This window comes from Crinia signifera, chromosome 4, assembly GCF_055691185.1.
Source record: "Crinia signifera chromosome 4, ASM5569118v1, whole genome shotgun sequence".
In the NCBI taxonomy this organism is placed as follows: Eukaryota; Metazoa; Chordata; class Amphibia; order Anura; family Myobatrachidae; genus Crinia; species Crinia signifera.
Window position 1 is genome coordinate 103,391,557 of NC_139220.1, and position 25,366 is coordinate 103,416,922.

General features: G+C 43.5%; 1 protein-coding gene across 2 annotated transcripts in view; it reads right to left on the reverse strand.

Moving 5' to 3' along the window:
* The window catches only part of NSD1 (nuclear receptor binding SET domain protein 1), a 65,317-nt gene that overhangs the window by 37,553 nt on the left and 2,398 nt on the right, over positions 1–25,366 (reverse strand). For both annotated transcript variants that reach the window (XM_083182109.1, XM_083182108.1), the window contains exons 2-3: positions 15,951–16,086; positions 5,956–6,131 (exon numbers count right to left, since the gene is read on the reverse strand). In XM_083182109.1, the coding sequence (XP_083038235.1) occupies positions 5,956–6,131; positions 15,951–16,086 (312 nt within the window). The remainder of the gene's footprint in view (positions 1–5,955; positions 6,132–15,950; positions 16,087–25,366) is intronic.

Here is a 25,366-nt window from a genome sequence, read left to right on the forward strand (position 1 = left end):
GTTCCTGTTTGAAAATCTTAATAAAAACTATTTGCAAAAAAAAAAAAAAAAATCATTGACACTGTGGGGGTTATTTTGGTTGATTCACAAGTCCATCATGCCCCGCCTTGCGAATGGTTGGCTGGCGCCACCCATTTGCAAGGGTGACTCGCACGCAGGGAATGCAAATGGATGTTACACAGTAACATCCATTCGCAGGCCGGGGGGAACCTCCCACATCCTTTGATGGTCACTGACCATGGAAAGATATGGAAGGTGCACGCATATGTAAAGTTGCTCTGGGTAATGTCTTGAAAATAATCTGCCCACCTCCTATTCTTCAAATCCTCCCTGCATTGTAAAGACAGGCCGATTTCTCTACTTCATACTGAACTTCACAGATAATTTGATACACTGTCCGTGACTATTTTGACAATTTTATCAAGTGTCACGAGAAGAGTCTGACACGAGATACAGCTGGAATGTTGCAGTTTATAGTTGCAAAGTGGCGGGTTGATGTCAAAACAAGCAAGTGTCAGCATAGGACTTGCTGAAACTGCTTTTATTCAACGCTATTTTACTAAATATGAGGACAACAAAAATAAAAAATAAAAAGAGAAAAGGGAAAAAAATGAGCCTAGGAGAACATATAATTCTGATTAATTGGACTATAGCATAAAAATTGTGTTTGTAGGGGACATAGCCTGCACAGTCAGGGAGTAGCATGCACACCCCCCCCTCCCCCGTCTTGTTCTCCAATGAAATTATCCGTATCACTATCACGGGACATGTTTGGCTACTGGTTGCCTGCTGATTGGTCAGCGATGTGCTCCAGGCTCTCCTGATTAGGGGGCGCTTGGGTCCTCTCTGTGCTGAAGTGTGTCTTGGAAGTTGATTCCATCTGTATCTGGCATGTCCATGTAGCAGACATTGCGATGGTCTCTCCTTCCTGCTCTGCAGTGGGCTGGCTGTGACGCCTGCATTTACTCTGCCTTCTTTTTAGTCGTACTATGGGTGTGGATATTTGGGCTTGCGGTTGCCTGCTGTCTTCACCTCTACTCAGTGATCATGCCTCTGATACCCTTTGTGTTGCCAGAGGTTTAATACGGATACGTTGGATCATAGTATAGAAGTCAGCAGGTTGAATTGTCTGACCCCCACTACAATTGCTGCACTATCCTCAATATGGCAGATTCCCTCGCTCCAACCGGATCATAATGTTCCTTTTACTCCTGATGTCACTACACAGCAGGTACTACAAGCAGTGGCTAACTATGAACAAAGAATCCTGGATAACATTGCAAAAGGTACAGTTGACCTTGTTGTGTTCTCTCTATGGATCATCAAATATTGTGGTGGAGAACAGAGAAGGTTGGGACTTATGCAGCTCATTCTCAGGGATACTGCTCCCTGGTGAAATCTCAAGTTTTCTCTCCGGAAACCCACGACTGCAGTGGTACAGACACAGTCTGTTTTGAAAGTCATCTTTGTTGGGATTTTGTCAAGATTTTGTCCTGACAGACACTTTTTCTGACATGTTACGTTTACGTTACGTTTAGAACATGAATGTGGCATTTTTGTGACATACTTGGCTGCAAAGAGGCCCCAACATCATCCTTCCCATGTTCTTTCTAGGGAAACCCAGAGTGCCTATAATGCAGTTTTTCCATTCCAGAAAGCAGGAATTCTTCTGAGACCATTTTGCATGAAGACAATGCATGCGCTACATCCCCTACACATTTCTGTGTAGGTGATGGAACGGGCCCACATACTGTACCACCTGATCCTGTCCAAGGGCTACTGAGAGGCTTCTGATTTTCATTACAGAGTGTCCAGTAGTTGTTGCATATTGCCCCTAGTGGACACAGGCTGGATCAGCAACTGTCCCGTCCAGTGCTGTAGTGACTTCCTAGGATATGTCCATCTATTTTCACTATGTTTGCCAACTCCGCAATGTTATTTTGATGAATAACCTTTCTTTGTGCAAGACCCTTTTTAGGGCGGAATGTACTAAGGTAAAAATGCGGTAAAACCCCCGTTTTCGTGGGTTTTACTGCATTTTTATACTCATAACCGACCACCGCGTCTTCGCAGGGTAGGATAACGCCACCTTTGGGCTTCTTTCGCTGCCCGCTGCACCCCCTCCCCCTGGCTTACCTTCTTTCAGGTCCCTCCCACCTCCTCCAGGTCCTCCTGGATCCGTAAGTTAAACCCCTCCTCACCCTAGCAACGGGTACTTCCTTAGTTTGGTCGCTGACCATCAAATGATTTCCAAGGCGTTTGCAACTCTAAGTGACTCTCTTAGATATGCGGCAACATGGTACAGGAAGAGGGCAGGCAGTTGACATCTGGTGATGCCAGCACCCGCGTCACGGGCAAATTACCATGAGAACGTCCAGGGTTTCCATGGATACGCCTGTGAAACACTGGGTGTTCCCATGGGTGCGACTCCAGTCTGCGGACACACGCCACCCCCGCTCACACGGATCCGTGCATTTGGGCCAGAGACTATACAAGCCGCCGCATCTGCTCGCACGGATGGCCTGCACATGCGCATAAGCATATATGCAGCCCATCAACATAAGAATGACCTCCGAAGTACAAAAAAACCAACCAACCAGCTCCTGTCATTTTTTAAACACAACCTGTGACATGACAAGTAGCAGCCGATTGATAGGTGGTTTATTTCTGTCCACTTTCTTGGCTTAGTACATAGGCCCCTGTGATTCATGAGAACCTTTATGATTTGAAACGTCTTAAGACACTGTATTCTGGACTGGCTGCTAACAAGGATCAACCTAATGTAGAAGGACTTACCTGGGGAACTTTGGGAAGGACCCTTCTCTGTTTGGTTGTATCTCCAATTGGGGATTAGCCAGTACTTTGGACTATTCTTCAGTACCACTGAGTGTAACGTACCAGAAGTTTTATCTATACTTCCCTTTCCGGTACCCTCCATTGGGAGTTCAAATCTGGACACACATCAATTATTAAATCAATCCACAAAGTGGACTTCCCTGCTACTATATATTGTAAGCATTTATTGATTTGTGTATTTTGTTAAACAAAATTTGTTTTTGGCGCCTTATTGATTGAGCAACTTCTTCCGTTATAGTAACTCTGTTGGTCTTGGTAACCTTCTTGCTCTGTCTAAGTGCTGCCAGAGAGCACGTTATTTGATAAGATGTCGGAATCCTGGCCCTTTTTGCTCTACTCAGTCGAAATTCAATGATCCGCCTGTTGAGTAGTGGATGTGTTGGTGAAAACGCCCATGGATTGTCAAAAAACGCATGTGAATTCGACAATCAACGGCCGCTTCCGACAAAACAGAGCCAACTTGTTTCAAAGTCAGATCGGTTTTGCCGTAATCAGCCTTTGATGGCATTGAGTAGGCGGAGTCCGCTATTTCCCCTTTCGGAAATAGCGGCCGGCATGGAATCCTGCCATTAATGTTGATAAATGTAAGGTTAGGCATCTTGGAAGACATGAGCAGTGTGCTAGTTACAATCTAAATAGGGTAGAATTGGGTAAATCAGATTTGGAAAAGGACCTAGGAGTCTAAATTTACAGTGTCAAGTAGCAGGCTTATTGATAAGGTCAAGATACTATCATGTACAAAAAGGGTCATGGAAGCTAGGGACACCAAAATAATTATGCCACCGTCCAAGGCACTGATTACACTTTATTTAGAACTTGGAGTACAATTCTGAGCTCCTCACTACAAAAAGGACATTAAAGAACTCGAAAAAGTCCAGAGAAAGGCAACCAAGCTAATAAAAGGGTTGGAGTCAGCATCAGCAACCCACTGACGCAGCCACAGAGCCCTGCGGGCAGAAACCGCCATGGCTGAGTTACGCGCATTATTAGCGATCACCTCATTTTGTGCGTCACAAAGTACCTTAGCCACATCTTGTATGTGACGGAGTGAATCAGCCACCTGAGCCGTGGACATATTGCCCAGCAATCCCTCTTGGATTTGGGTCGCCCAGGTATGAATGGACTTTGCCATCCAGCAACTAGCAAGTACAGGGCGCAAATCCGCCCCACTGGCCGTATACATAGACTTGAGGGTACCATCTAGTTTTTTATCCACTGAATCCTTAAGTGTGGAAGTCCCGGGTACTAGGAGTACCATCTTTTTTGACAAACGGGACATGGAAGCATCTACAACTGGAGGCTCCTCCCACACCCGCCTGCCGGCAGCATCAAAGGGGAAAGTGGACAGGAAGCGTTTGGACACTTGAAATCTCTATTCAGGATTTTTCCAAGCCGATTTGAAAGCAACTTCCAAATCCGCCTGTTCAGGGAATACCCCATCCTGCCTTTTTGAGACACAAAAAGGGATCACCTTTAACAGGTGCAGCCAGAGGGAGATCAAGGACTTCTCTTATGGCCAGTATTAAAGACTAAGACTCCTGTAACAGCGACAGAGACCCCTGAGAACCTGGATGTGTATCATCCATATCCTCCCCAGCTTCAACAGACTCCTCCTTAGAGTGTCAGGCTCTACAGCAGCTAAATCACGTTTGCGTGACAAGCCACCCACAGGAGTGAGAATATCCACCCTTGCAGAAAGGACAGTTAAATCCTGCTGCACTCTGTGTCTGCAGGGAATTTGCAGTAAACTGAGTGGACACAGATTCCAGCAGACTTTTAATGCTGCTTGCCCAGGCAGATTCCTGAGATTCCCTCTGTGATCCTCCACACAATTGTGTGGGAATACCACTGACCTGTAGGGACCCCCACTAATCTGCAGTGACATACAGTGTTCACAAGTGACTTATGAAGTGGATGCAGGAACAAACTTAGTGCTGCAAATCATACAGGTTAACTTTCTAACCATTTTAGAAAAGGTATCACCCCACAACACACACACACACAGTAAAACACCAAACAGTCAGAGTCAGTGTGAATAGAAGCTATGTGAAGTCTCTATATGTGTGCATAGAAATGCTTAACAAGCAAGTGGGGAAAGGACTCGGAGATATTGAGGGAACCAGCACACCCTTAACCTCAGCTGCCAGATTGAGGAGCTGGTTAGAAGTAATAGATACTTCTATAGATATTTATTTTGTGTAATTCTATGTGGAAGGCTATAAACACTGTAATGAGCGTTTTATAAGCTCAATTTCACTTGCTGTCTCTGCTGAAGTTCTCTTCCACCCAGTCTGGAGCTGAGGAGTGTCTGCTGCTGTGAAATGGCACCCAAAGCATGCAGAGAGAAGCAGGAAATTGGTGCCAGAGAGTTGTGTTCCCACTCTGAGTTAAGTCCCTCACCTTACAATGGTGCTTTTACTAATCTTTATACTGGCGCTGTTGCTATTCCTAGCAAACACATTAACACCTGCTCTGATGGTCCAGAGGCAGTGTAAAACATCAAGTGTGGACAGGGGGCAGTGTGGTTCCCATGCAATGACACCGACGTTGCCACCGCCATCATGCAGCACATCAACTGGGGTACCCCACTAGAGAGGACCCCGGGTAACACTCACTGCAGACATCTACGGACTGAGCCAAGGGTGTGCGGCAAGCTGGGGGTGTTTAGCACTGCAGCGCAATGCCTGCCACAACAATCACCTACACAGGACAGTGGTCCTGCAGCAGGGACAGTTTGGTACATTGAAAGGCCAGCAACTGTAACCCTCCCCTGGCTTCCTACGAAGCAGGGAGTGGTTTAGTTCAAAACAGGCTCCCCATAATAAACAAAATTAAATGAATAAAAACTCTCTTCAGGAGCTCTGTAAGTGCAGCCTCTCCGAGAGCACATTTTTCGAAACTGAAGATGTGGAGCAGGAAGTAGAGGGGAGGAGCCAGTACACCCACTGAAAAGAGTTCTATGGACCTCTTCTTCCCCAATGTATTGAGAACCCAGTATACCATATGAATGTTAGTGAAAAGATATTAATAGATAACTTGACATGTTTGTAAAAATAATAAGCATATATGGTTTTGAAGATACTCTATACAGTCACTTACCTTACGTTTGGTGGAACCTTCCCCTATGTTTTGAGGCTGCCGTGAATCTGGCAATCTTTCAAATTGATGAACCCCTCTGAATGGAACAATGGCCTTTGCGGTCACCCAAACCTTTTCAGTGAGCTCTCCCAAAGTCTCCACATAATACTGCCGTGGTGACTTCTTAGTGGCCACTTCTAAGAATTAAAGAAATATATATACACATGTTAGGGACTTTGTCATCAATTTGAGAATAATTTTAAGAATGCTTGCATTACACATGAACACACAAAATTGAAAGCAGAGCCTATAAAGCATGAGAAAATCTTTGGGGATTTACTAATGCTATCTACAGCAGGCATGTCCAACCTGCGGCACGCCAGATGTGCTAAAACTACACATCCCAGCATGCATTGCCATCATTCTAGCATTCCCAAATAGCCAAATTGTGGCAAGGCATGCTGGGATGTGTAGTTTTAGCACATCTAGAGGGCCGCAGGTTGGACATGCCTGATCTACAGCATGTTCACACATCAAGGTCAAATACACCTGTTCTATCTGGGGGCCATTTAATGGTCAGCGATAGCCACTAGTTGCAGGCATTTAGGCCATTAACTTCTGAAGTAGGAATGAATGCAGCATGTTTGAAAATGTGACAGGTAGTAATGACTACAGCTGTGCAGCAGCTAGATGTTTTTGGAAAACATGGACCGTTGGTAGATCGAGGACCGGTTTGGCCACCCCTGATCGAAAGCATATTGACTTGTAACCATATGAATACCTACTCTACAATGAATAATCACCTTGCCTTCTGCATCCACAAAGAGATCCCTGCAATTGTCTAGTATGCTTAAGGACAGCTGGATCTATATACCCTTCTTTCATATAGGTCAGTGGTTCTCAACCTTGGTCCTGGCCAAGACCAAATCTAAGAGCCCTGGATACTAAGGCTACTACAGTGTCTGACATAAGTGTACTGCTGTTCAAGTATGTCATGTCTTTAAAGTAATTAGACCTACACACAGGGAGATGAGTGTTCTAAGCGATGCTACATCGCTAAGCACACAGTCCGTGAGAACACTGGCCCTGACACCGGCGAATATAGATTTATCCAGTCTGCTGGATATTAATCACCAGGGCAATAGCAACACACTGGGTAGCACATAGCTATATCTATGCCTCTACACACACAGCGATACAGGGGCATTTTCTAAGTGATCTAGTGAGAAATATGCCAGAGGATCACTACGTGTGTAGCTGTTGGCCGCACTGGTGAGCATCCCGTCTGTCTTCTCGGTGGCTACCTACCTCGGCGCTCGCATACCTGGTGTCGGTCGCTTAGCAGCCATGGACGCTGAGGCAGAGCATGCTGGGATGTGTAGTTCAACAACAGCTAGAGTGTCAAGGTTAGCCATCAAGGCTCTAAGCCACAGGATTTACCCCAGTTATTGGTGGTAGCCCCAGTAGGGCTTATTTCTTGTTTTAGTACCGCTTGTACTTTTTGTGTGGTTTTATTTTGTGCTTTCGTGTGGTGTAATTTTCCTATGCTTGCGACTAGGTTGGTTATGGTTTGCGATGAGGTCGCTTATACAGATAGCATCTTCACCTCCCGGGTACTAGCTCAGGAGCCATTAGTTAGTGTCTTGTACCAGTCAGGCCCTAAATAGTTAGCTTCCCCTTTTGACTGTTCCTGAGGGGTTTCCAGTACCTTTTCCCATCTTAAGACCTGGTGGCACTAGAGATTGGGCGGACCTAATTAAACCTAAATAAAAACGTGGCTATTAAAAGGGAAAGCTTTAGCATCTGCAGGTACTGGCCACCCATCAGGACAGATCAACAGAAGCAGTGTAGGATTCGCTGTGGCCGTCCTAAACAGCGGTCACAGCTGTGGGGTAACACCCAGGTTCCTAACATAGGCCACATGAGTCTATTTTGTCAATTGGATCTTTAAAAGGAGGCTCCATCATCCACACCAAGTTAATATAGCTTTATAACGATACATATGTTATAATTATGGGCTGACTACAATGATGCTAGTCCAGATTCTGCCACTCCCTTAGCACCATTTCCTTAAAAAACGACCCTTTTACCTATCTGCTACAATCTTGAAACTGCCTCATAAAGCATATTAATAGGGGGCAATTCTGTGTAACAGGAGATCGGGAGTCGCATTTCATGTTTTTTTTATTGCGCATGTTATACCGAAAAGACATGTTTAACCACAGAACACTGCTAAAACACCAGGAATGTCCCACGGCTGAAAACAATGATCACAAAACAATCTATCCTGATCAGCAAGCACAGCCTATCTACAAGAAATGCCTGGTCTCATCTTTGCCCTGTTCTATCCTGGGGAAAGGGTTACTTACAATAATATGGCTGTGATGGAGGACTGACAAAGGGGGGTGGGGTGGGGTGGGGGGTGGACCAAAAACAGGATAACATGAGAATGTTCACAAATAAAATAAATTCTAAGGTCATTAACGTTAAAAGTGAATACAACAAATAAACCTGTTAAAGTGGTAAAATTGAAACAAATATATCAGCCATATATCCTTAAAGCTGTGTACACAGAGGGGCCATATTAGCATGTATCACTGGCAATATGGTGCTCAGCAACCATATTGCCAGTGATTTGCACACCTGCGACCAGCCCCTCGACGCAGCAGGTCGACGGCAGAAGGAATTTGCCTCAGAGTGAACCAGAATAAGGTCCATAATTAGGTGGTGCAAGATGGTGCTATTCAATTGTTACTAATTGGTTATTGCCAATTGGGTACGAATGCCGCGGACACATTTTTGCTTACAGCCTCGTGAGGTGGCAAGCAGAAATGTGTGAAAACTCTGTGGTTAAGCGCTCCTAAATCAGGAGTTTAGCTGCTATACTTCAGGAGCACTTGGATCAACTGAATTTCTAAGTTTAGTGCCCATTAATTACAGTGTTCTAACAATTGAATAGCCCCCAAAAAACTGTCTAGGAACACAGTAATATAACAGATAAACTAAAATCCTGCATTTTTCATAATTTCACTTTTTATTTACAAATAGACATATCACAAACCCAATAGAAGTTAGTGTAGAATGTAGCTATTAATCCTTTAAATGTCAACACTGCTGTGAGAAATCCTCAAAATATCCATTAAAAATGCCAGCACCGCAGGGCTTCCGGTTCCGGTGTCATGCAAGCAGCAGCGTGAGCACACAGCTCTGCTTACTGACCCGCTCACCGTCAACTATCTGGGCTACCCCCCCGCTTCAAAGCTGACACCGGAGGCTTCCTAACACTCCCCTGACCTTGATGGAGAAGTTATTTGCCAGCAGCAGCCCCTCTCAGCCGCAAACGCCGAGACAAGAGAAACGCCGCGCTGAATCCAAGATGGCGCCGGCTACAGGCTCAGCGCCGCAACCGCCAGCGTCTAAGAAAACAGCAGGCACCCTGGAAACTCCAGGCAACACTCAGGTACCTCGGGACCCTGATGCGGTGGTGACATACAGAGACATCGTAGATGTCATATCTGCAGCGATGTCCCCGCTGCTTAATAAGGCTGTCACAGAAATCACACAACAGCTCCAACACCTTACTGGGAGGGTTACAGAAAATGAACAGCATATAGGAGTCATATCGCACGACCTACACAACGTGCAGAAAGATATACTGAGGCTCCAGAAAGAAAATTACCAGCTCTGGAATAGAATAGACGACGCTGAAAACAGATCCCGGCGCAACAACATAAGAATAGTAGGACTGCCTGAGTCTGTTAAAGGCCCCGAACTTGAAAAATTTGTTACCACTACTCTGCCTCAACTGCTGGGCATACAAGAGGAATGTAAGTCCCTAACAGTGGAGCGGGTACACAGGGTGGGTCCCCCACCAAAGCCGCATGATAAACGTGCAAGAGCAGTCTTATTCAAGTGCCTCAGCTATGTACATAAGGTCTCATTTTGGAGAGCGTCACGTAAAATACAAAACTTGAAATGGGAAGGTAACGTCCTGAGAATATTCCAAGACTTTTCAGTAGAGCTATCAAAAGCACGCAGGGCCTTCTCCCCCATCTGCTCTGCATTGGTAGCAGAAAAGCACAGATTCGCCCTGATGTACCCAGCAAGATTAAGAATCTTCCTGAATGACACCCATTACGACTTCTCCACGCCTGATGATGCACGAGAATTCCTCAAAGATCACTTTCACCCAGAGTCAACGGACATCTCGGATCACCCGGAATAACCCTCTTTCCTGAGCGACTGTCCGAGTAACCCCCTCCAGTATAACTTCACACAGACAGTCCAACCCTCTGTTTAAACTCAAAGATCCCTGCCAGGGTGTCAACCCTGAAGGAACTACCCAGTACCCATTTCGCACCAGCTCTTCTTCTAGCTCAATACTCTCACCAGACTCTTTAGATTACAATCCAGAATGTGAGAGAAAAGACACCCAGTCTTATGAGCACCAGAGCTATAATCTCTCCCCCCCCCCCCCAGTTAGGAAGTTTCTCCTACGTTGTTAGCACTGTTTTACTATATTCAAGCCAAGCTAAGGGATATCCCCATGACAGTTTTGGGTCACATGCTTGCAGTGTACCGTTAGCTTATTCTCCTTGAGATTTAAAAGGAACTCAAAATCAGTATTATTTTACTAATTTGAAATGTATTATTGTTACTGCCCCCGGAATGCCCACCGTGGCTCAAAGAAGTGCAGTGTGTTGATCATACTAACTTTTTTCTGTTTCACAGGTTCTTTGTCTTGTGTTGTCTTGTCTCCCCTTCCCCTGCTTTCCTCCCCCCTTCCTTCTCCCAGTCCTGACCAAGTAGACTACGAAGTAAACCTGATGAAGAGAACCAGATGGATCTTCCTCCCATACCTATATGACTGACCTTAGACTCGGCTCTTTCAACGTCGGAGGATTCCATTCTCCAGCAAAGCGCAGGAAAGTACTTTTATACTTACGCAAACAAGCTCTAGACATAGTTTGTCTTCAAGAGACCCACCTTCTCCCCCCCGAAATCACTAAATTGCAGATGTTCCAGTGGTCAGTAATAGCCTCGGCACCCTACAACAGCAAAGCTAGGGGCATTGTTATTCTAGCTTCTAAATCACTTCCAATAACAGTTAACTCAGTTACCCCAGACCCAGAGGGCAGATATCTAATAATACATTGCACGATCCAAGGCACTAAGTATACTATTTGCTCAATATACGCTCCAAACGTTTACTCCAAACCCTTCTACAAAAAGATAATTAGCCTCCTCATGCCACATGCTTCGACGTCACTAATTCTATGCGGTGATTTTAATCTCACCTCCCACCCTATCCTTGATAGATCTAACTCCTCTAGCCACAACAGAAAACTACCTAATTTAGGCATCCCTTTCATACTTAAATCTTTACAACTAATTGACTCTTGGAGGGCCCTTCATCCGACACTTAAAGAATATACATGTATCTCTGCTGCCCACAAGACCTTTTCTCGTATAGACTTCATCTGCGTATCTGTCTCCCTATTCTCACAACTTAATGATGCTCAAATTCACCCCATCTTATTATCAGACCATGCCCTTATATCGATCGCACTAAAAACTACTAAAGAATCATCCCCCTATAAATCCTGGCGCTTCCCAGTACACCTCATTCACTCCCCTAAGTTTCAGACTCTTCTCTCTGAAACCTGGCAGGATTTTGACGCACACAATTTACATATGTTGTCCGAAAACCCAGCTATTTATTGGATGACTGCTAAGGCGGTTCTCCGTGGTGCTATAATCCAATTTGAATCCTCTCTTAAAAAACAGTATACTAAGTCTTATCTCTCCCAACAAGAAGCTCTCACCAACTCCTACTCTAATTACACGACTCACCCTTCCCCAACCCACAAAGCTAAATACCTACAGGATAAAGCACTTTTAGACGAAACACTACAAAACATGGTAGATAAAATCCAATTCTCAGCTAATTTTAAATACCATAAATTTGGCAACAAGACTAGCAAGCTCCTAACAAATATCCTAAATTCTTCTAGAACCCCCATGTTAGTTCACCCACTTAAACTACCAGACGGCTCACTAACGACTTCGAACACCCAAATCTCTAATATTATGTCCAGTTTCTATTCCTCTATATACAATGAATCTCCCTCCCCATCCATTCCAAAGATCTCTGACTCCTCTACTCCACCCACTCCAGACCACTGGTCAGCTTTGAACTACCCTCATCCCCCCCAACAGCTCTTGGAAAACCTAGTGTCACCCATCACCCTAGCAGAAGTAACAAAAGCGATTAAACACCTGAAACCAGCAAAGGCTCCAGGCCCTGACGGGTACACAGGAGACTTTTACCGGTCCCACATAGACAAAATGGCCCCAATACTTACCTCTGTATTTAACTCTATACTACAAAACAATGAAACACCAGCCCATTTTAATTCAGCCACGATAAAGGTATTACCCAAAGCAGGCAGGGACCTATCACACCCGGGATCTTACCGCCCGATATCCCTGCTCAACTGCGACTATAAACTCCTAACAAAAATTCTAGCAGACAGATTAGCCCTCATTCTCCCCCATATAATTCACCCAGACCAAGCAGGCTTCATAACAGGCAGATACCCCGTTAAAAACATAAGAAAAATCCTAGCCGCCATCCAAAATCAAAGCCAACCCTCTGCCCCCCTACCTCTAAATTTAATTTTATCCCTTGACGCCGAAAAGGCATTTGATCTTGTCTCATGGCCACATCTTTTCACCACCATGCAAAAATTTGGTTTCCCCCCCCCGTTTTATATCCTTCATTCAGACTCTTTATAAATCATCATCATCCCAAATAGCCTGCAATGGATTCCTATCCCCCCCCTTCCCGATTACAAGAGGAACTAGACAAGGCTGCCCCCTCTCCTTTTTGCAATTGCCTTAGAACCCCTAACAATGGCACTTAGAGAATCCAAAGAATATACTGGAATTGTAGTCAATGAAAATGAATTAAAACTTGCACTCTTCGCAGACGACATGATCTTGCTAGTCTCCAACCCCCTCATCTCTATCCCGGTGATCATGGAAATTATCTCATCATTTGGCCCTAGATCAGGTTATAAAATTAATATTACTAAGTCTGAAATCTTACCACTCTTTCCACTTACCCCGGACATAATATCCCACCCAACCCTGTCCCAATTCAAACTACAAAAATCGAATCTAAAATACCTTGGAATGCTCATCCCACATAATCTTCATACCCTGTACAAAATAAACTTCGCTCCATTAATATCCTCCATTAAAACACAACTAGAAGGATGGAATAAACTGCCTATATCTCTATTTGGGAGAGCTTCGGTCCTAAAATCCGTCATCTTCCCAAAAATACTGTACCTCATACAACTCCTACCTTGTTCCATCCCTAAAAAAGATATCCTAACGATAAACAGAATCATGTCAAATTTCTTGTGGAATGGCAAAAAGGCCCGCATGGCCCTACATAAACTGATGTTAAATAAATCAGATGGAGGACTGCGAATACCAAATATCCAGCTCTATTCATGGTCAGCCCATTTTCGTATTATTTCGGATTGGTTAGCATCTACCTCAACATACACCAACATAGAACTTGATACAAATTTATTTGCCCCTTTCTCCCCCGCTGCATTACTTCATGCCCCAGGTAAATCTATCCCTCACCATATCAAAGAGCACGTCCTATTCAACGGTATATATGATGCCTGGATTAAGATCAACACTGCCCTACACAGAGATCACTCAATCTCCCCCTTCATCCCATTATGGGGTAACCCCTCCTTTAGACCCTCTCTGCATAATACCCGTTACCTATCCTGGAAATGTAAAGGTTTAGACTTGGCCTCCAAGATGTTCGACCCAGGAGGAACTACATTATCCTTTGACTCAATTAAAATCTCTTACGAACTCCCTAACAATCAGTTCTTCATGTTTCTACAGGCCAGACATTTTGTAAACTCAGTTAAACCTAAAATCATAGCCACCCAAGACACAGACCCTCTCCTGCCGGTTTTTATGCTCTTCCATAACCACCCTATTAAAATGAAACATCTATACGAAATACTACTGTTCCACACAACTCCCACAAACCTAACATACCCGGCTCATGCCTGGACAGCTGACATCCCAAATATCTCTGAACCGCACCGCCTAATATCAACAATCCCCGCTAAATTGAAACTTTTACAATCCTCATATTTGCAGGAAGTACACTTTAAAACTATTCATAGATTATATATCGCCCCGGCTCAATCCAAACACATGTCCCCAGAAGCCACAGGTCGATGCCCAAAATGTGGCATGATGGACGCTAAACTTTATCATTGCCTTTGGAACTGCACCAAAATTTTGAAATTTTGGAGGAAAATAATGAATTTCATTAACTCCATGCTCTGCTCCCACCTCCCTCTTGCTCCCCAAGTAGCCCTATGTCTATACTTTGACCACTGGAGCACTACATTCAACTATTCCAAATACATCCCTTTACTTACGCTAATATTTACATTAGCAAAAAAGCTTATCCTGACACACTGGATAACCTCAGCTTCTCCAACGTTGACTGAACTTCACTCCAGACTCTGTCAAATTCTCTTATTTGACAAACGTTCATCATTAATGTCTAACTCACCCACTCCCAAGTGCTTTCTCGAGAAATGGTCCCCCTATTTAAAGATGATCTCAGATCCCCAGAAGAAGACAGCGCTAAACCTGATTTCTACAGATGAAGATCTCCTTGCTCCCCCCGTCTAATATAACTCCCGAAAACACCAAATGCAAACCCAATATTCACAAAGCGCTTAACCTTCACATCTCTGACAAGAACATATAGTAAATAATGCAATGTTTCTATCTTTATCTCTACTTCTAAGGCAACATGTACTAGATTGGTCACCCCCCCCCCCCCCCCCGGCTTTCCTCCCCTCTTATCCTTCTGTCTCATATTGTCTCCCCCCCCCCATTTGAATTAGTAATAGACATTAAGTACTATAATTATACATATATTGCTTAGTTATGTTTGTTGTTAAGCAATTGAATATTTTTTGTTAACAAACTATATCAGCCACTGTAATGATTTATGTACAGCGCCGAAAATAGTGATGAACATCTCCCTTAACTAAGGGCTTACTCTGAAGATATCGTCTATGTAAAAATGTAATTCTGCTTACGATACAGACTTAGATCACTGTAATGTCTCACCTTCGCCTCACTGCGCTGAGGCATCACTCTAAATCTATGTATAATTCATCGATACAATTGATCTCAAAACTCATTTATTGAAAAATAAAAAAATTTTAAACCAAAAAAAATGCCAGCACCGCTCAAAGCAACTGTTCTTTTTGGGTGCAAAATATTAATCAACTTCAATGAATTGACTTGGTTGCATTTGTATTAATTTATACTAAAAGAACAGTCGCTGTGAGCGACGCTTGCATGTTTTAGTGTATATTTTGAGGATCTCACAGCAACGTTGACACTTAAAGGGTTAAAGACAACGATACTTTCCACAGGCACAGGATCCATGTCTGATGTTTCTTAAGGGACTGTATAAAAATCTTTTTTAGAGGGCTCCCAACAAAGCTATTCGAACGTAGATCCATGAACGGTATGCATGACAACTATATCATTAACAATATCATCGTGCATATCGTCCAGGGGGTACCTACTATACTGTTAACGATGCGTTAATGATAACCCCGTACGCCGTTATTGTCAGTGACTGCATGTTCAGCAGTGGTCCAGAGTGTTTACCTGCGGGTTGTGCATTCTTGCGTTAATGATATCAGCTGTGCCACACAGTGTGTACAGACCATTACATGTAGTATGGACATACGTAGAAATATAACAATGTTCATGAAGGATTGCTACAAGAATCAGACATGTACCCCTGTTCTACACTGCACAGAGCAAATTAACTGCACCATTCATACTTTAGAACAATAGAGGCAAAAATGGACAAATAAGTGCATTTATGAAACATAGGTTATTGCTATTGGAAAGATGATGGTAGATAAGCTTACCTCCATTGCCTTTTCCGTCATGTTGCGGGTTAGCACAAATCCTGCATGGCCACCAAGGGCGCCGACTGAACTTTGCCCACACAACATCCCCTTCTTCATGTATTACAGGAGCAGGTTTCTTTCTTCTTGGTTGTTGCTGAAAACAGAGAGAGAGAGCACAAAAATAAGCTAACTCCAAAGCTCCTCCTACATTCAGAAATCCAGGATAGAGGGAAATGTACAATAGGTTAAACAAGGACACTACAATGAATGCCAAAGCAATAAAAAACTTTCTAGCAGTAAATGAATGCACAAATTATTTTAGCAATGCGGAAAACACTAGCAGGTTTTCCTTAATATATTTGGTAAGAGAATATAAACTAAAATGAAGGAAAATGGGTCTGTGTTTTGGCTTTGTCTGCTCTAGTGTCCAGAGTCTCTGCTGAAATAATATGTAACTGCTTGTTTCAGCCTCCCCTGGGGCCAGATTCAATGGCCTCCGAGTTTGGTGACCATTCGGGATGCAGTCATTTACACAGCAAAACCATGCCTTGGTTAAAAAAGCCCAAGTTCGGGCAGCATCCTTTGTGGCCGCCGAACTCAGAGGCTATTACAAGTTTGTGTCTGGATGTACAAACACGGAGATGGTTGGTTGGTTGGTTTGTTTCACAGCCTTTTGAGTACACTTTGTTTGTTACCAAGACCTCGGAGTGCCAGCCTCTTCTTTCTAATATATATTTTAGGGAACACTAACAGAACACATCCTGAATTAATGAAATATTCTTATTAAATACTTTGTTCTTTACATAGTTGTATGTGCCGACAACAAAATCGCACAAAAATTATCAATGGAACTCAAATGTATTAACCCATGGAAGTCTGGATTTGGAGCCCCCTCAAAATTAAAGTGGAAAAACACACTACAGGCTGATCCAACTTGGATGTAATGTCCTTAAAATAAGTCAAAATGAGGCTCAGTAGTGTGTGTGGCCTCCACGTGCCTGTATGATCTCCTTACAACGCCTGGGCTCCTGATGAGGTGGCGGATGGTCTCCTGAGGGATCTCCTCCCAGACCAGGACTAAAGCAACTTTAGTCCAACTCCTGGACAGTCTGTGGTGGATGAAGCAAGACATGACATCCCAGATATGCTCAATTGGATTCAGGACTGGGGAACGGGTGGGCCAGTCCATAGCACCAATGCCTTTGTCTTGCAGGAACTGCTGACTCACTCCAGCCACGGGAGGTCTAGCATTGTCTTGCATTAGGAGGAACCCAGGGCCAACCGCACCAGCATATGGTCTCACAAAAGGATCTCTCTCGGTACCTAATGGCAGTCAGGCTACCTCTGGCGAGCACATGGAGGGCTGTGCGGCCCCCCCAAAGAAATGCCACCCCACACCATTACTGACCCACTGCAAAACCGGTCATGCTGGAGGATGTTGCAGGCAGCAGAACGTTCTCCTTGGCGTCTCCAGATTCTGTCACGTACTTAGTGTGAACCTACTTTCATCTGTGAAGAGCAAAGGGCGCCAGTGGCGAATTTGCCAATCTTGGGTGTTCTTTGGCAAATGCTAAACATCCTGCACGGTGTTGGGCTGTAAGCACAACCCCCACCTGTGGAGGTCGGGCCCTCATAGAGTCGGTTTCTGATCGTTTGAGTAGACACATGCACATTTGTGGCCGGCTGGAGGTCATTTTTGCAAGGCTCTGGCAGTGCTCCTTCTGTTCCTCCTTGCACAAAGGCAAAGGTAGTGTTGCTGCTACTGGGTTGTTGCCCTCCTACGGCCTCCTCCACGTCTCCTGATGTACTGGCCTGTCTCCTGGTAGCGCCTCCATGCTCTGGAAACTACGCTGACAGACCCAGCTAACCTTCTTGCCACAGCTCGCATTGATCCTGGATGAGCTGCACAACCTGAACCACTTGTGTGGGTTGTAGACTCCGTCTCATGCTATGACTAGAGTGAAAGCATCGCCAGCTTTCAAAAGTGACCAAAACATCAGCCAGAAAGCATAGCAGCTGAGAAGTGGTCTGTGGTCACCACCTGCAGAACAACTCCTTTATTGGGGGTGTCTTGCTAATTGCCTATAATTTTCACCTGTTATCTATTCCATTTGCACATCAGCATGCAAAATTGATTGTCAATCAGTGTTGCTTCCTAACTGGACAGTTTGATTTCACAGAAGTGTGATTGACTTGGAGTTACTTTTACTTTGTGTTGTTTAAGTGTCCCCTTTATTTTTTGAGCAGTGTATATATGTGTGTGATATATATATTGGGGGTAGACTTTGTTGTGCGCTAAACTAAAGGTCAGCTGCCCCTCCGATAGAGCTCTCCTGTTAGTGAGGGCCCACGTGTACAGAACAGAAAAGATGGGGGTTATCGGAGTGCTCTACAGATTATTACCACCTAGCCATTCAACATAAAGATACAATTAATCAATAAAAGTGATCATCCGATAATGTATGAAATTCTCTTGTCCTTATTTGAAATGAGACGTAGACTTCGTTCGGACATGTAATTCCTTTATTAAAACACTTTTTTTTTTAATAAAGGAATTACATGTCCGAACGAAGTCTACATCTCATTTCAAATAAGGACAAGAGAATTTCATACCTGATCGGATGATCACTTTTATTGATTAATTGTATTTTGTATGTTAATTGGCTAGGTGGTAATAATCTGTAGCGCACTCCGATAACCCCCATTTTTTTATATATATATATATATATATATATATACGGTGAAGGAGAAGTGGCACTCCAAAGACTTTCAAATAGATGGTTTTAATTCAGCAGAAATAGCTATTTCTGCTGAATTAAAACCATCTATTTGAAAGTCTTTGGAGTGCCACTTCTCCTTCACCGTATCTACTTCCCTTGCTGGAGGCACCCAAGCACGTGCAACATAGGAGGTTGTGCCGGACCCTGCTGTTGTTTTATATATATATATATATATATATATATATATATATATATATATATATATATATATATATATATATATATATATATATATATATATATATATATATATATATATATATATAAATAAATGTATGATAAGGAGTTTCAGAGTGCGCTGACAACAATTACACAATAATGGTAAAAAATTATGAAATTTTTATAAAAAACATTCAATATATTTAACAGTATTTCATAATCCGGAATGTCGACAGAGAATGTCGTTGTACCAACGCGTTTTTTGTCACCGAAATGATTTCATCAGGGGTGAAGGAAGCAATTTATAATAGAACCAATTTGTGCATAAATCTCCGTAAAAGAAACGACCTATGATTCTGCAATAGCGGTCCCAAATGATAATTGGGGGCAATGTATGAAAAGTAGCAGGATAGATCCACATCAGAAATATATATACACACACACACACACACACACATATATGTATGTATGTATATATACACACACATATATACACACACATATATACATACACACACTTTTTTATTATTATTATTCACTCAACCACTTGAGCATTTCTAACAATCTAGATACAAAGCAAATGCATAAATAACTGCGCTCAAAGACCAATATTAGGTTGACATGCATTGGGTCAACCACTGAAGGTTGACATTGCTTAGGTCGACACATGAAATAAGTAGATATTGTTAAAGTCGACACAGGTTTTTTCCCTTTTTTTTGTCCCGAATGATAACATGAACACTGTCAAAGTGTACCCCAACCTCATGCTTCGGAGATGGAGTCTCGCTAAGCTCAGCACACTATTCTAGCCTCAATCCATGCCCTACTGGATGGTAAGGCATGAAATGCCTGTCGGCACATGTCGGGTTAAAAAAAAGCGGCCTACAGAAGGGCTGTCTCAATAGCCATTTCATGAAAGCCAGATGTTGAGGATCCAGGATGGAAGCAAGGCCACTGACATAGATGATTTGGTCTGACTTGAAGTCTCCAAGGGCCACACTTGACAAACGCCGGATATCGGCATACCACATTTGACATGTCCAATTGGGGGCAACCAGAATAAAGGTTCCTCCTCCAGTTCCAACTTCCGCAGAAACCGAGGCAGCAGGTACAGCAGTGGAAAGAGGGAGATCAGAGGAAAAGTCCATGAGATTGATAGAGAATCCACTAAAAAGGCCCCCAAATCCAGAGTTCTGGAATAGTAACAAGGAAGCTTGTGATTCAGCCAGGAGACCATTAAGTTTATAGGAGGACAGCCCCAATGGTCCACCAACTCTTGGAACACCTCCAAGTGAAGATATCACTCCCCAGGGAAGATGTGACTAATAAAGTCTGCCCACTAGAGTATCCTGCTATCTTCAGTGCTTATGCAGCCCTGATGATTTATGTAGGTAGTGTTGTCAGGCCAAATGTTGACTGGATTGTGTCTAGCGCAGGGCAGTGTAGGTTATGCAAAGCTACAAGATGATTAAGGGGGAAAAAAAAGATTCTCTGTTCGTACACAAAACTTGAAAAGTTGCATACTGCATGACCATTCCACAGCCCTTGAGGCTGGCTACTGTAGTCAGCAGAACTCAAACAGTAAAGGATGGCTTTTGCTTAAATGGGACATTTGCAACCACCAAAGTAGAGTGGTGAGGGGCAAAAATTTACAGAGATCTAAACATAAGAGACATTCGACATGGAGAGAATCTTTGCCTCGAGAATCCTGGAATTACAGTTGGTAAAGTCCTCCATATCGAAGGTAGACATCATCTTCCCTAAAACAAGAGATCAATGTCTGTATGGAGATAATCATGTATCATGAAAGAAACCATTTGAGCCATAGTATACAGTGTGAAGAGGCCAAGACGTGGCTGAATGAATACTTGAGTCCAAATAAGCCTTGCTGGGATTGTACGAGAGGCTGTGGCCTAGTGGCCGGTCTCCACAATAGGTAGCAAGTCAGATCTCTATCCCTGACCAGGAAATCATATCAACGCTCCAATGCCTTGGAAACCTAACCTGAGACCATTGCACCAGTAGCTGAAAGAAATAGCCAATGGAAAACCTTCAAGCTTTCTATTAAAAGGCATCCCTTCAAAGATGAGATATTTAGCAAATGTAAGCATATTATCGTTAACCAACCACAGCATAGGAGCATCCAGAAGGTGGCATCACCTTCTCATGTAGCTCTATTAGCCTACAAATAGAGTATAAAAAGCCATTTTGTAACCTGGAAACATTTACTAGAAAAGTACAGGAGGATGCATGTCCTTCATATGCATAATGGACTTGACTGCATCAATCAAGACCTCCATAATGAACTTACTAGGATGCTCCTGCCCAAGAGTGAAAAACAATTCGACATCAGAAATCTGCTGTCAAATTCCCACTTCGCAAGTTTCTAATGGTGTGTACACACGGCAGGATATGCCATGAGATGCGAGTCCCGATGTGATCAGATCGCATCGGGACTCGCATCTCACGGCATGCTACAGGGGCACAATTGACACTATATAGTGCAGATCTGCACTATATAGTGTTGCTTGCCCTCTCTATCTGGCTGCCGATTTGCGCTCACTCGGAAGCGCATCGGCAGCGCATCGCGCTCGCAAGCCTTAAAAAAGCATGCGATTTGGCTTCCAATGTTCACTATATCGGGAACATCAGAAGCCAAATCTTACCGTGTGTACACACCATTAGAAGGATGTGATCTTAAAGCTTGATCTAACATCTGTTATAGTGATGCCCAAATCTAAACTAAAAGCTGGACCGACTGAAAAAGGCTATTATAGTATGGTCCCACGGACGGATCGCTCCTGGGTCTGGTGGCAGCTGTCTGGACATAGCTAACTATTTAGCCAAACCCACAATGGTTCCAGTGGAGGAAATGCAAACTGGAACTTTGGCTGCTGCGCAGTGGCAGAACAAGAACACAGAGGCTACCATCGTCCTGTGGAGAAGTCACAAAATAATCTTAGCGCTTTTTAAAGGCGAGCGCAGTGAGCCACCGGGCCCGAAGCGTGGCGAGCGCAGCAAGCCCCGCGAGGGGCCGCGGAACACATGCTAAGTAATCCGCGTCCACTCGCCACGCTTCGGGCTCGTATTCCGCGTCCGCTCGCCACGCTTCAGGCTTGGTGGCTCGCCACACTAAATAAAAACAACTCCACACCGACGTGGATAGTGGGGGGTATGAAAAGGTCGGAGGACGCGTACCGTCGCCCCTCGCAACGCATCTGGCGTCGATCGTGCGGTGGTGTTAACAATGGGGGGGGGGGGGCATTTGACCTAATAATTAACCATCAGGGTGGGTATACAATGAAAAATCGGGTCTGGGGGCATTTAACATTGGATCCAATGTAAAATCGGGTCTAAGGTACAATTTAACATTGGGTCCAATGGCAAAATTGGGTCGGTTGCGTCGCATCACATGCCATTATAATGGAACGTCTTAAAAACCCCAAAAACCGGGTCCCATCGCATGCCTTAGGTTAAGGCATGCGATTAAAAAAAATCGGGCGCCCAGATATTACACAAGGACCATATCTATAGATACAGAAATAATCCACTGCTCAGAGCACCAGTGACAGGTTATACAGCAGGGTAGTGCAGGTGACTAACCAAAAATATATGTTAGTGAGAGAAAGTTACCGAACACAAACTAATAAAAATTAAACACAGTTTGAATGAATAAAGGTGTGCGCATAAAAATAAATAATACAATTATAAATATAGCAGACTAATCAGGATATTATCAGGGGTATTCTGAGAAAACACACCAACATAGAAAACTGCAGAAATGAAGAATGCACAAATGCAATTTGCAATGTAATTAGTAAACACATATACACACAAACATATCAAGCAGAAAGGCAGAAAACAAATACATGATCCAATAAAACTGCAATGCCAATATCAGATAGCAAGGTATATGGTGTGAGATGAAGAAAGAATGAAAAACCTGGTCAAGTACAGAGGTATCAGAAAGGAGTCCTGGCACTATCCTCAGGAGACCTGGAGCAGGAGAAAAGGCCAGCACATAGTGGGAGGAGAGCTGTTTTGGAAGGAAGTGCCCCAAACCTGCAAAGAGGTGGGAACAGGGTGACCTGCCAGGGACACTTCATTGTCAGAAAATCATTTTGAGTTGGGCTGCCCTGGTGGTCTAGTGCAGTGGTTCCCAACCATGGTCCTCCAGTACACCAAACAGTGCACATTTTCCAGGTATCCACACAGAATAATTAATTAGGTCCACTTATGAATCTTTTAAAATATGTATGAATAATCTGTGCACCTGCCGGGTAACATGAAAAACATGCACCGTTGGAGGTACTTGAGGAACCACTGGTCTAGTGTCATAATGGCGAACCGGGCCTTCGCTACCCCACCTTTCTCCCATGACCCCAACACCATAGGAGGCCCGTCACTACTATCAGACTCCTAACCTGTGGAGAGCCTGTCCCCCAGACATGGCCACATGATCTGCCTCTGGAACCTACATGATCAGAGCTATAGACTTCACACAAAGAGGCAATATTTACAAAAAGAGGCAATATTTACAAAAAGCGGCTATTCAACACAAAAAGAACTAAAAATCTGATTTAGTATAAGAACTCTCAGCTACTGGCAGACTTACTAAACTAAGGGCTATCCATGGCCACCTCAGGCTTCCAAGTGCAGGTTTGAAATATTGCTTTAATCTATTCATATGTAAAAAAAATCTATTGAAATTTGTAATGTATACTTAATAAATGGATATGTTTTAAATACTATCGGGCAAGGTTACACTTCAGTGAAAGACCTTTAAATGTTTCCTCTACTTCTGCTAGAATATTTGGTTCATGGGTTCAAGTAGTAGTAATGAACAAGTCATTTGATACAATCATGAGCGAAATAATAAAAATAATAAGTGGGAACAAACCATCTTCTCATTGAATTGATACAACAATAGGCCAGGTGTGTTTCATTCCTTTCAGACTGAAGGAACCTATACTGTATCACACCACCCTACTAGCCAGGAAGGGTTCACCAGCACATCACAAACCTGACCGCATTGGGGATGATGAAGGGATGAACATACAACCATTTGTGTATCAGATCTAGCTTATTTTCACACTGCACAGATGTAGAAAATGAGCAAAAACATACTGTAGGAAAAATTCTATGGGCAGTCATACTTAGGGGTCTATTCAACTAGCCGGGAGAGGGAACATGCTACACTCAGGATTTATTTACCAAGATGGGAGTTCTAGTGAAGATGGGATGTTGCTATGGGCAACCAATCAGAATCTACTTATTTATATAAACCTTCTAGAATATAATAGAATCTGATTGGTTGCACATAGCAAGATCCCATCTTCACTAGAACTACCATCTTAGTAAATAAACCCCTCAGTCTCACTTACTGCTCCCTATACCCTTCATAACTGCTCCACACAGCTATCCATATTCCAATGCCGGGATTGAATGGTTTCCAATCTCGAATCCTAGTATTGAAAAAAACGTGTTGGGATTGAACTGTACTGCAAGCGAATGTGAATTTGTGCCTATTTATTTTACATTCTATACATGGTTTTTATTAGCTATGGCAGTGGTTCCCAAACTGTGTGCCGTGGCTCCCAGGGGTGACCCAGGACACATACAGGGGTGCCCTGGGTAGGTGGTCCCGGACCAACTCAAATTATTAACGGTTAGTTATTGTTGAGCAAAACCAGTGCTGGCGGCTGCCAATCATAAAATGTGTACAAACAGAAGCAAATCCTACCCTTTACCACATAACTGACCATAAGGATCACATATAAACACAATCTAATTATTATTTTTTTGGCGTAGGGGTGCCCCGAAAAAATTCTGATACTCTAGGGTGCCGTGATTCAAAAAAAGATTGGGAACCCCTGAGCTATGGTGTGTAGACACGGTGAGATTACCTTGCTATTCGACTTAAGATTCAAGTGCTATGCAATCTTTGCTAACTGTACTTTTTACATACAATTCACGCTATCTACATTAGATTTGCACTATATAGTCATTGCTGCCCTGTCTATCTGGGTTTCGATTTGTGCTGTCACGGGCGTGCGCATCGGGATCGCAAGGTAAAAAACCTGTGCGATCTGCATGCGATTTTGACTATATAGTCAAAATCTCATGCTGGATTGTACCGTGTGTACACAGCATGCTGTGTACACACGGTACAATCCAGCATAAGATTGTGACTATATAGTCAAAATCTCATGCTGGATTGTACCGTGTGTACACAGCATAATTAATGCTGTGTACACACGGTACAATCCAGCATGAGATTGTGACTATATAGTCAAAATCGCATGCAGATCGCACAGGTTTTTTACCTTGTGATCCCGATGCGCACGCCCGTGACAGCACAAATCGAAACCCAGATAGACAGGGCAGCAATGACTATATAGTGCAAATCTAATGTAGATAGCGTGAATTGTATGTAAAAAGTACAGGGTTAGCAAAGATTGTATAACTCGAATCTTAGGGGGTTATTCACGTTTG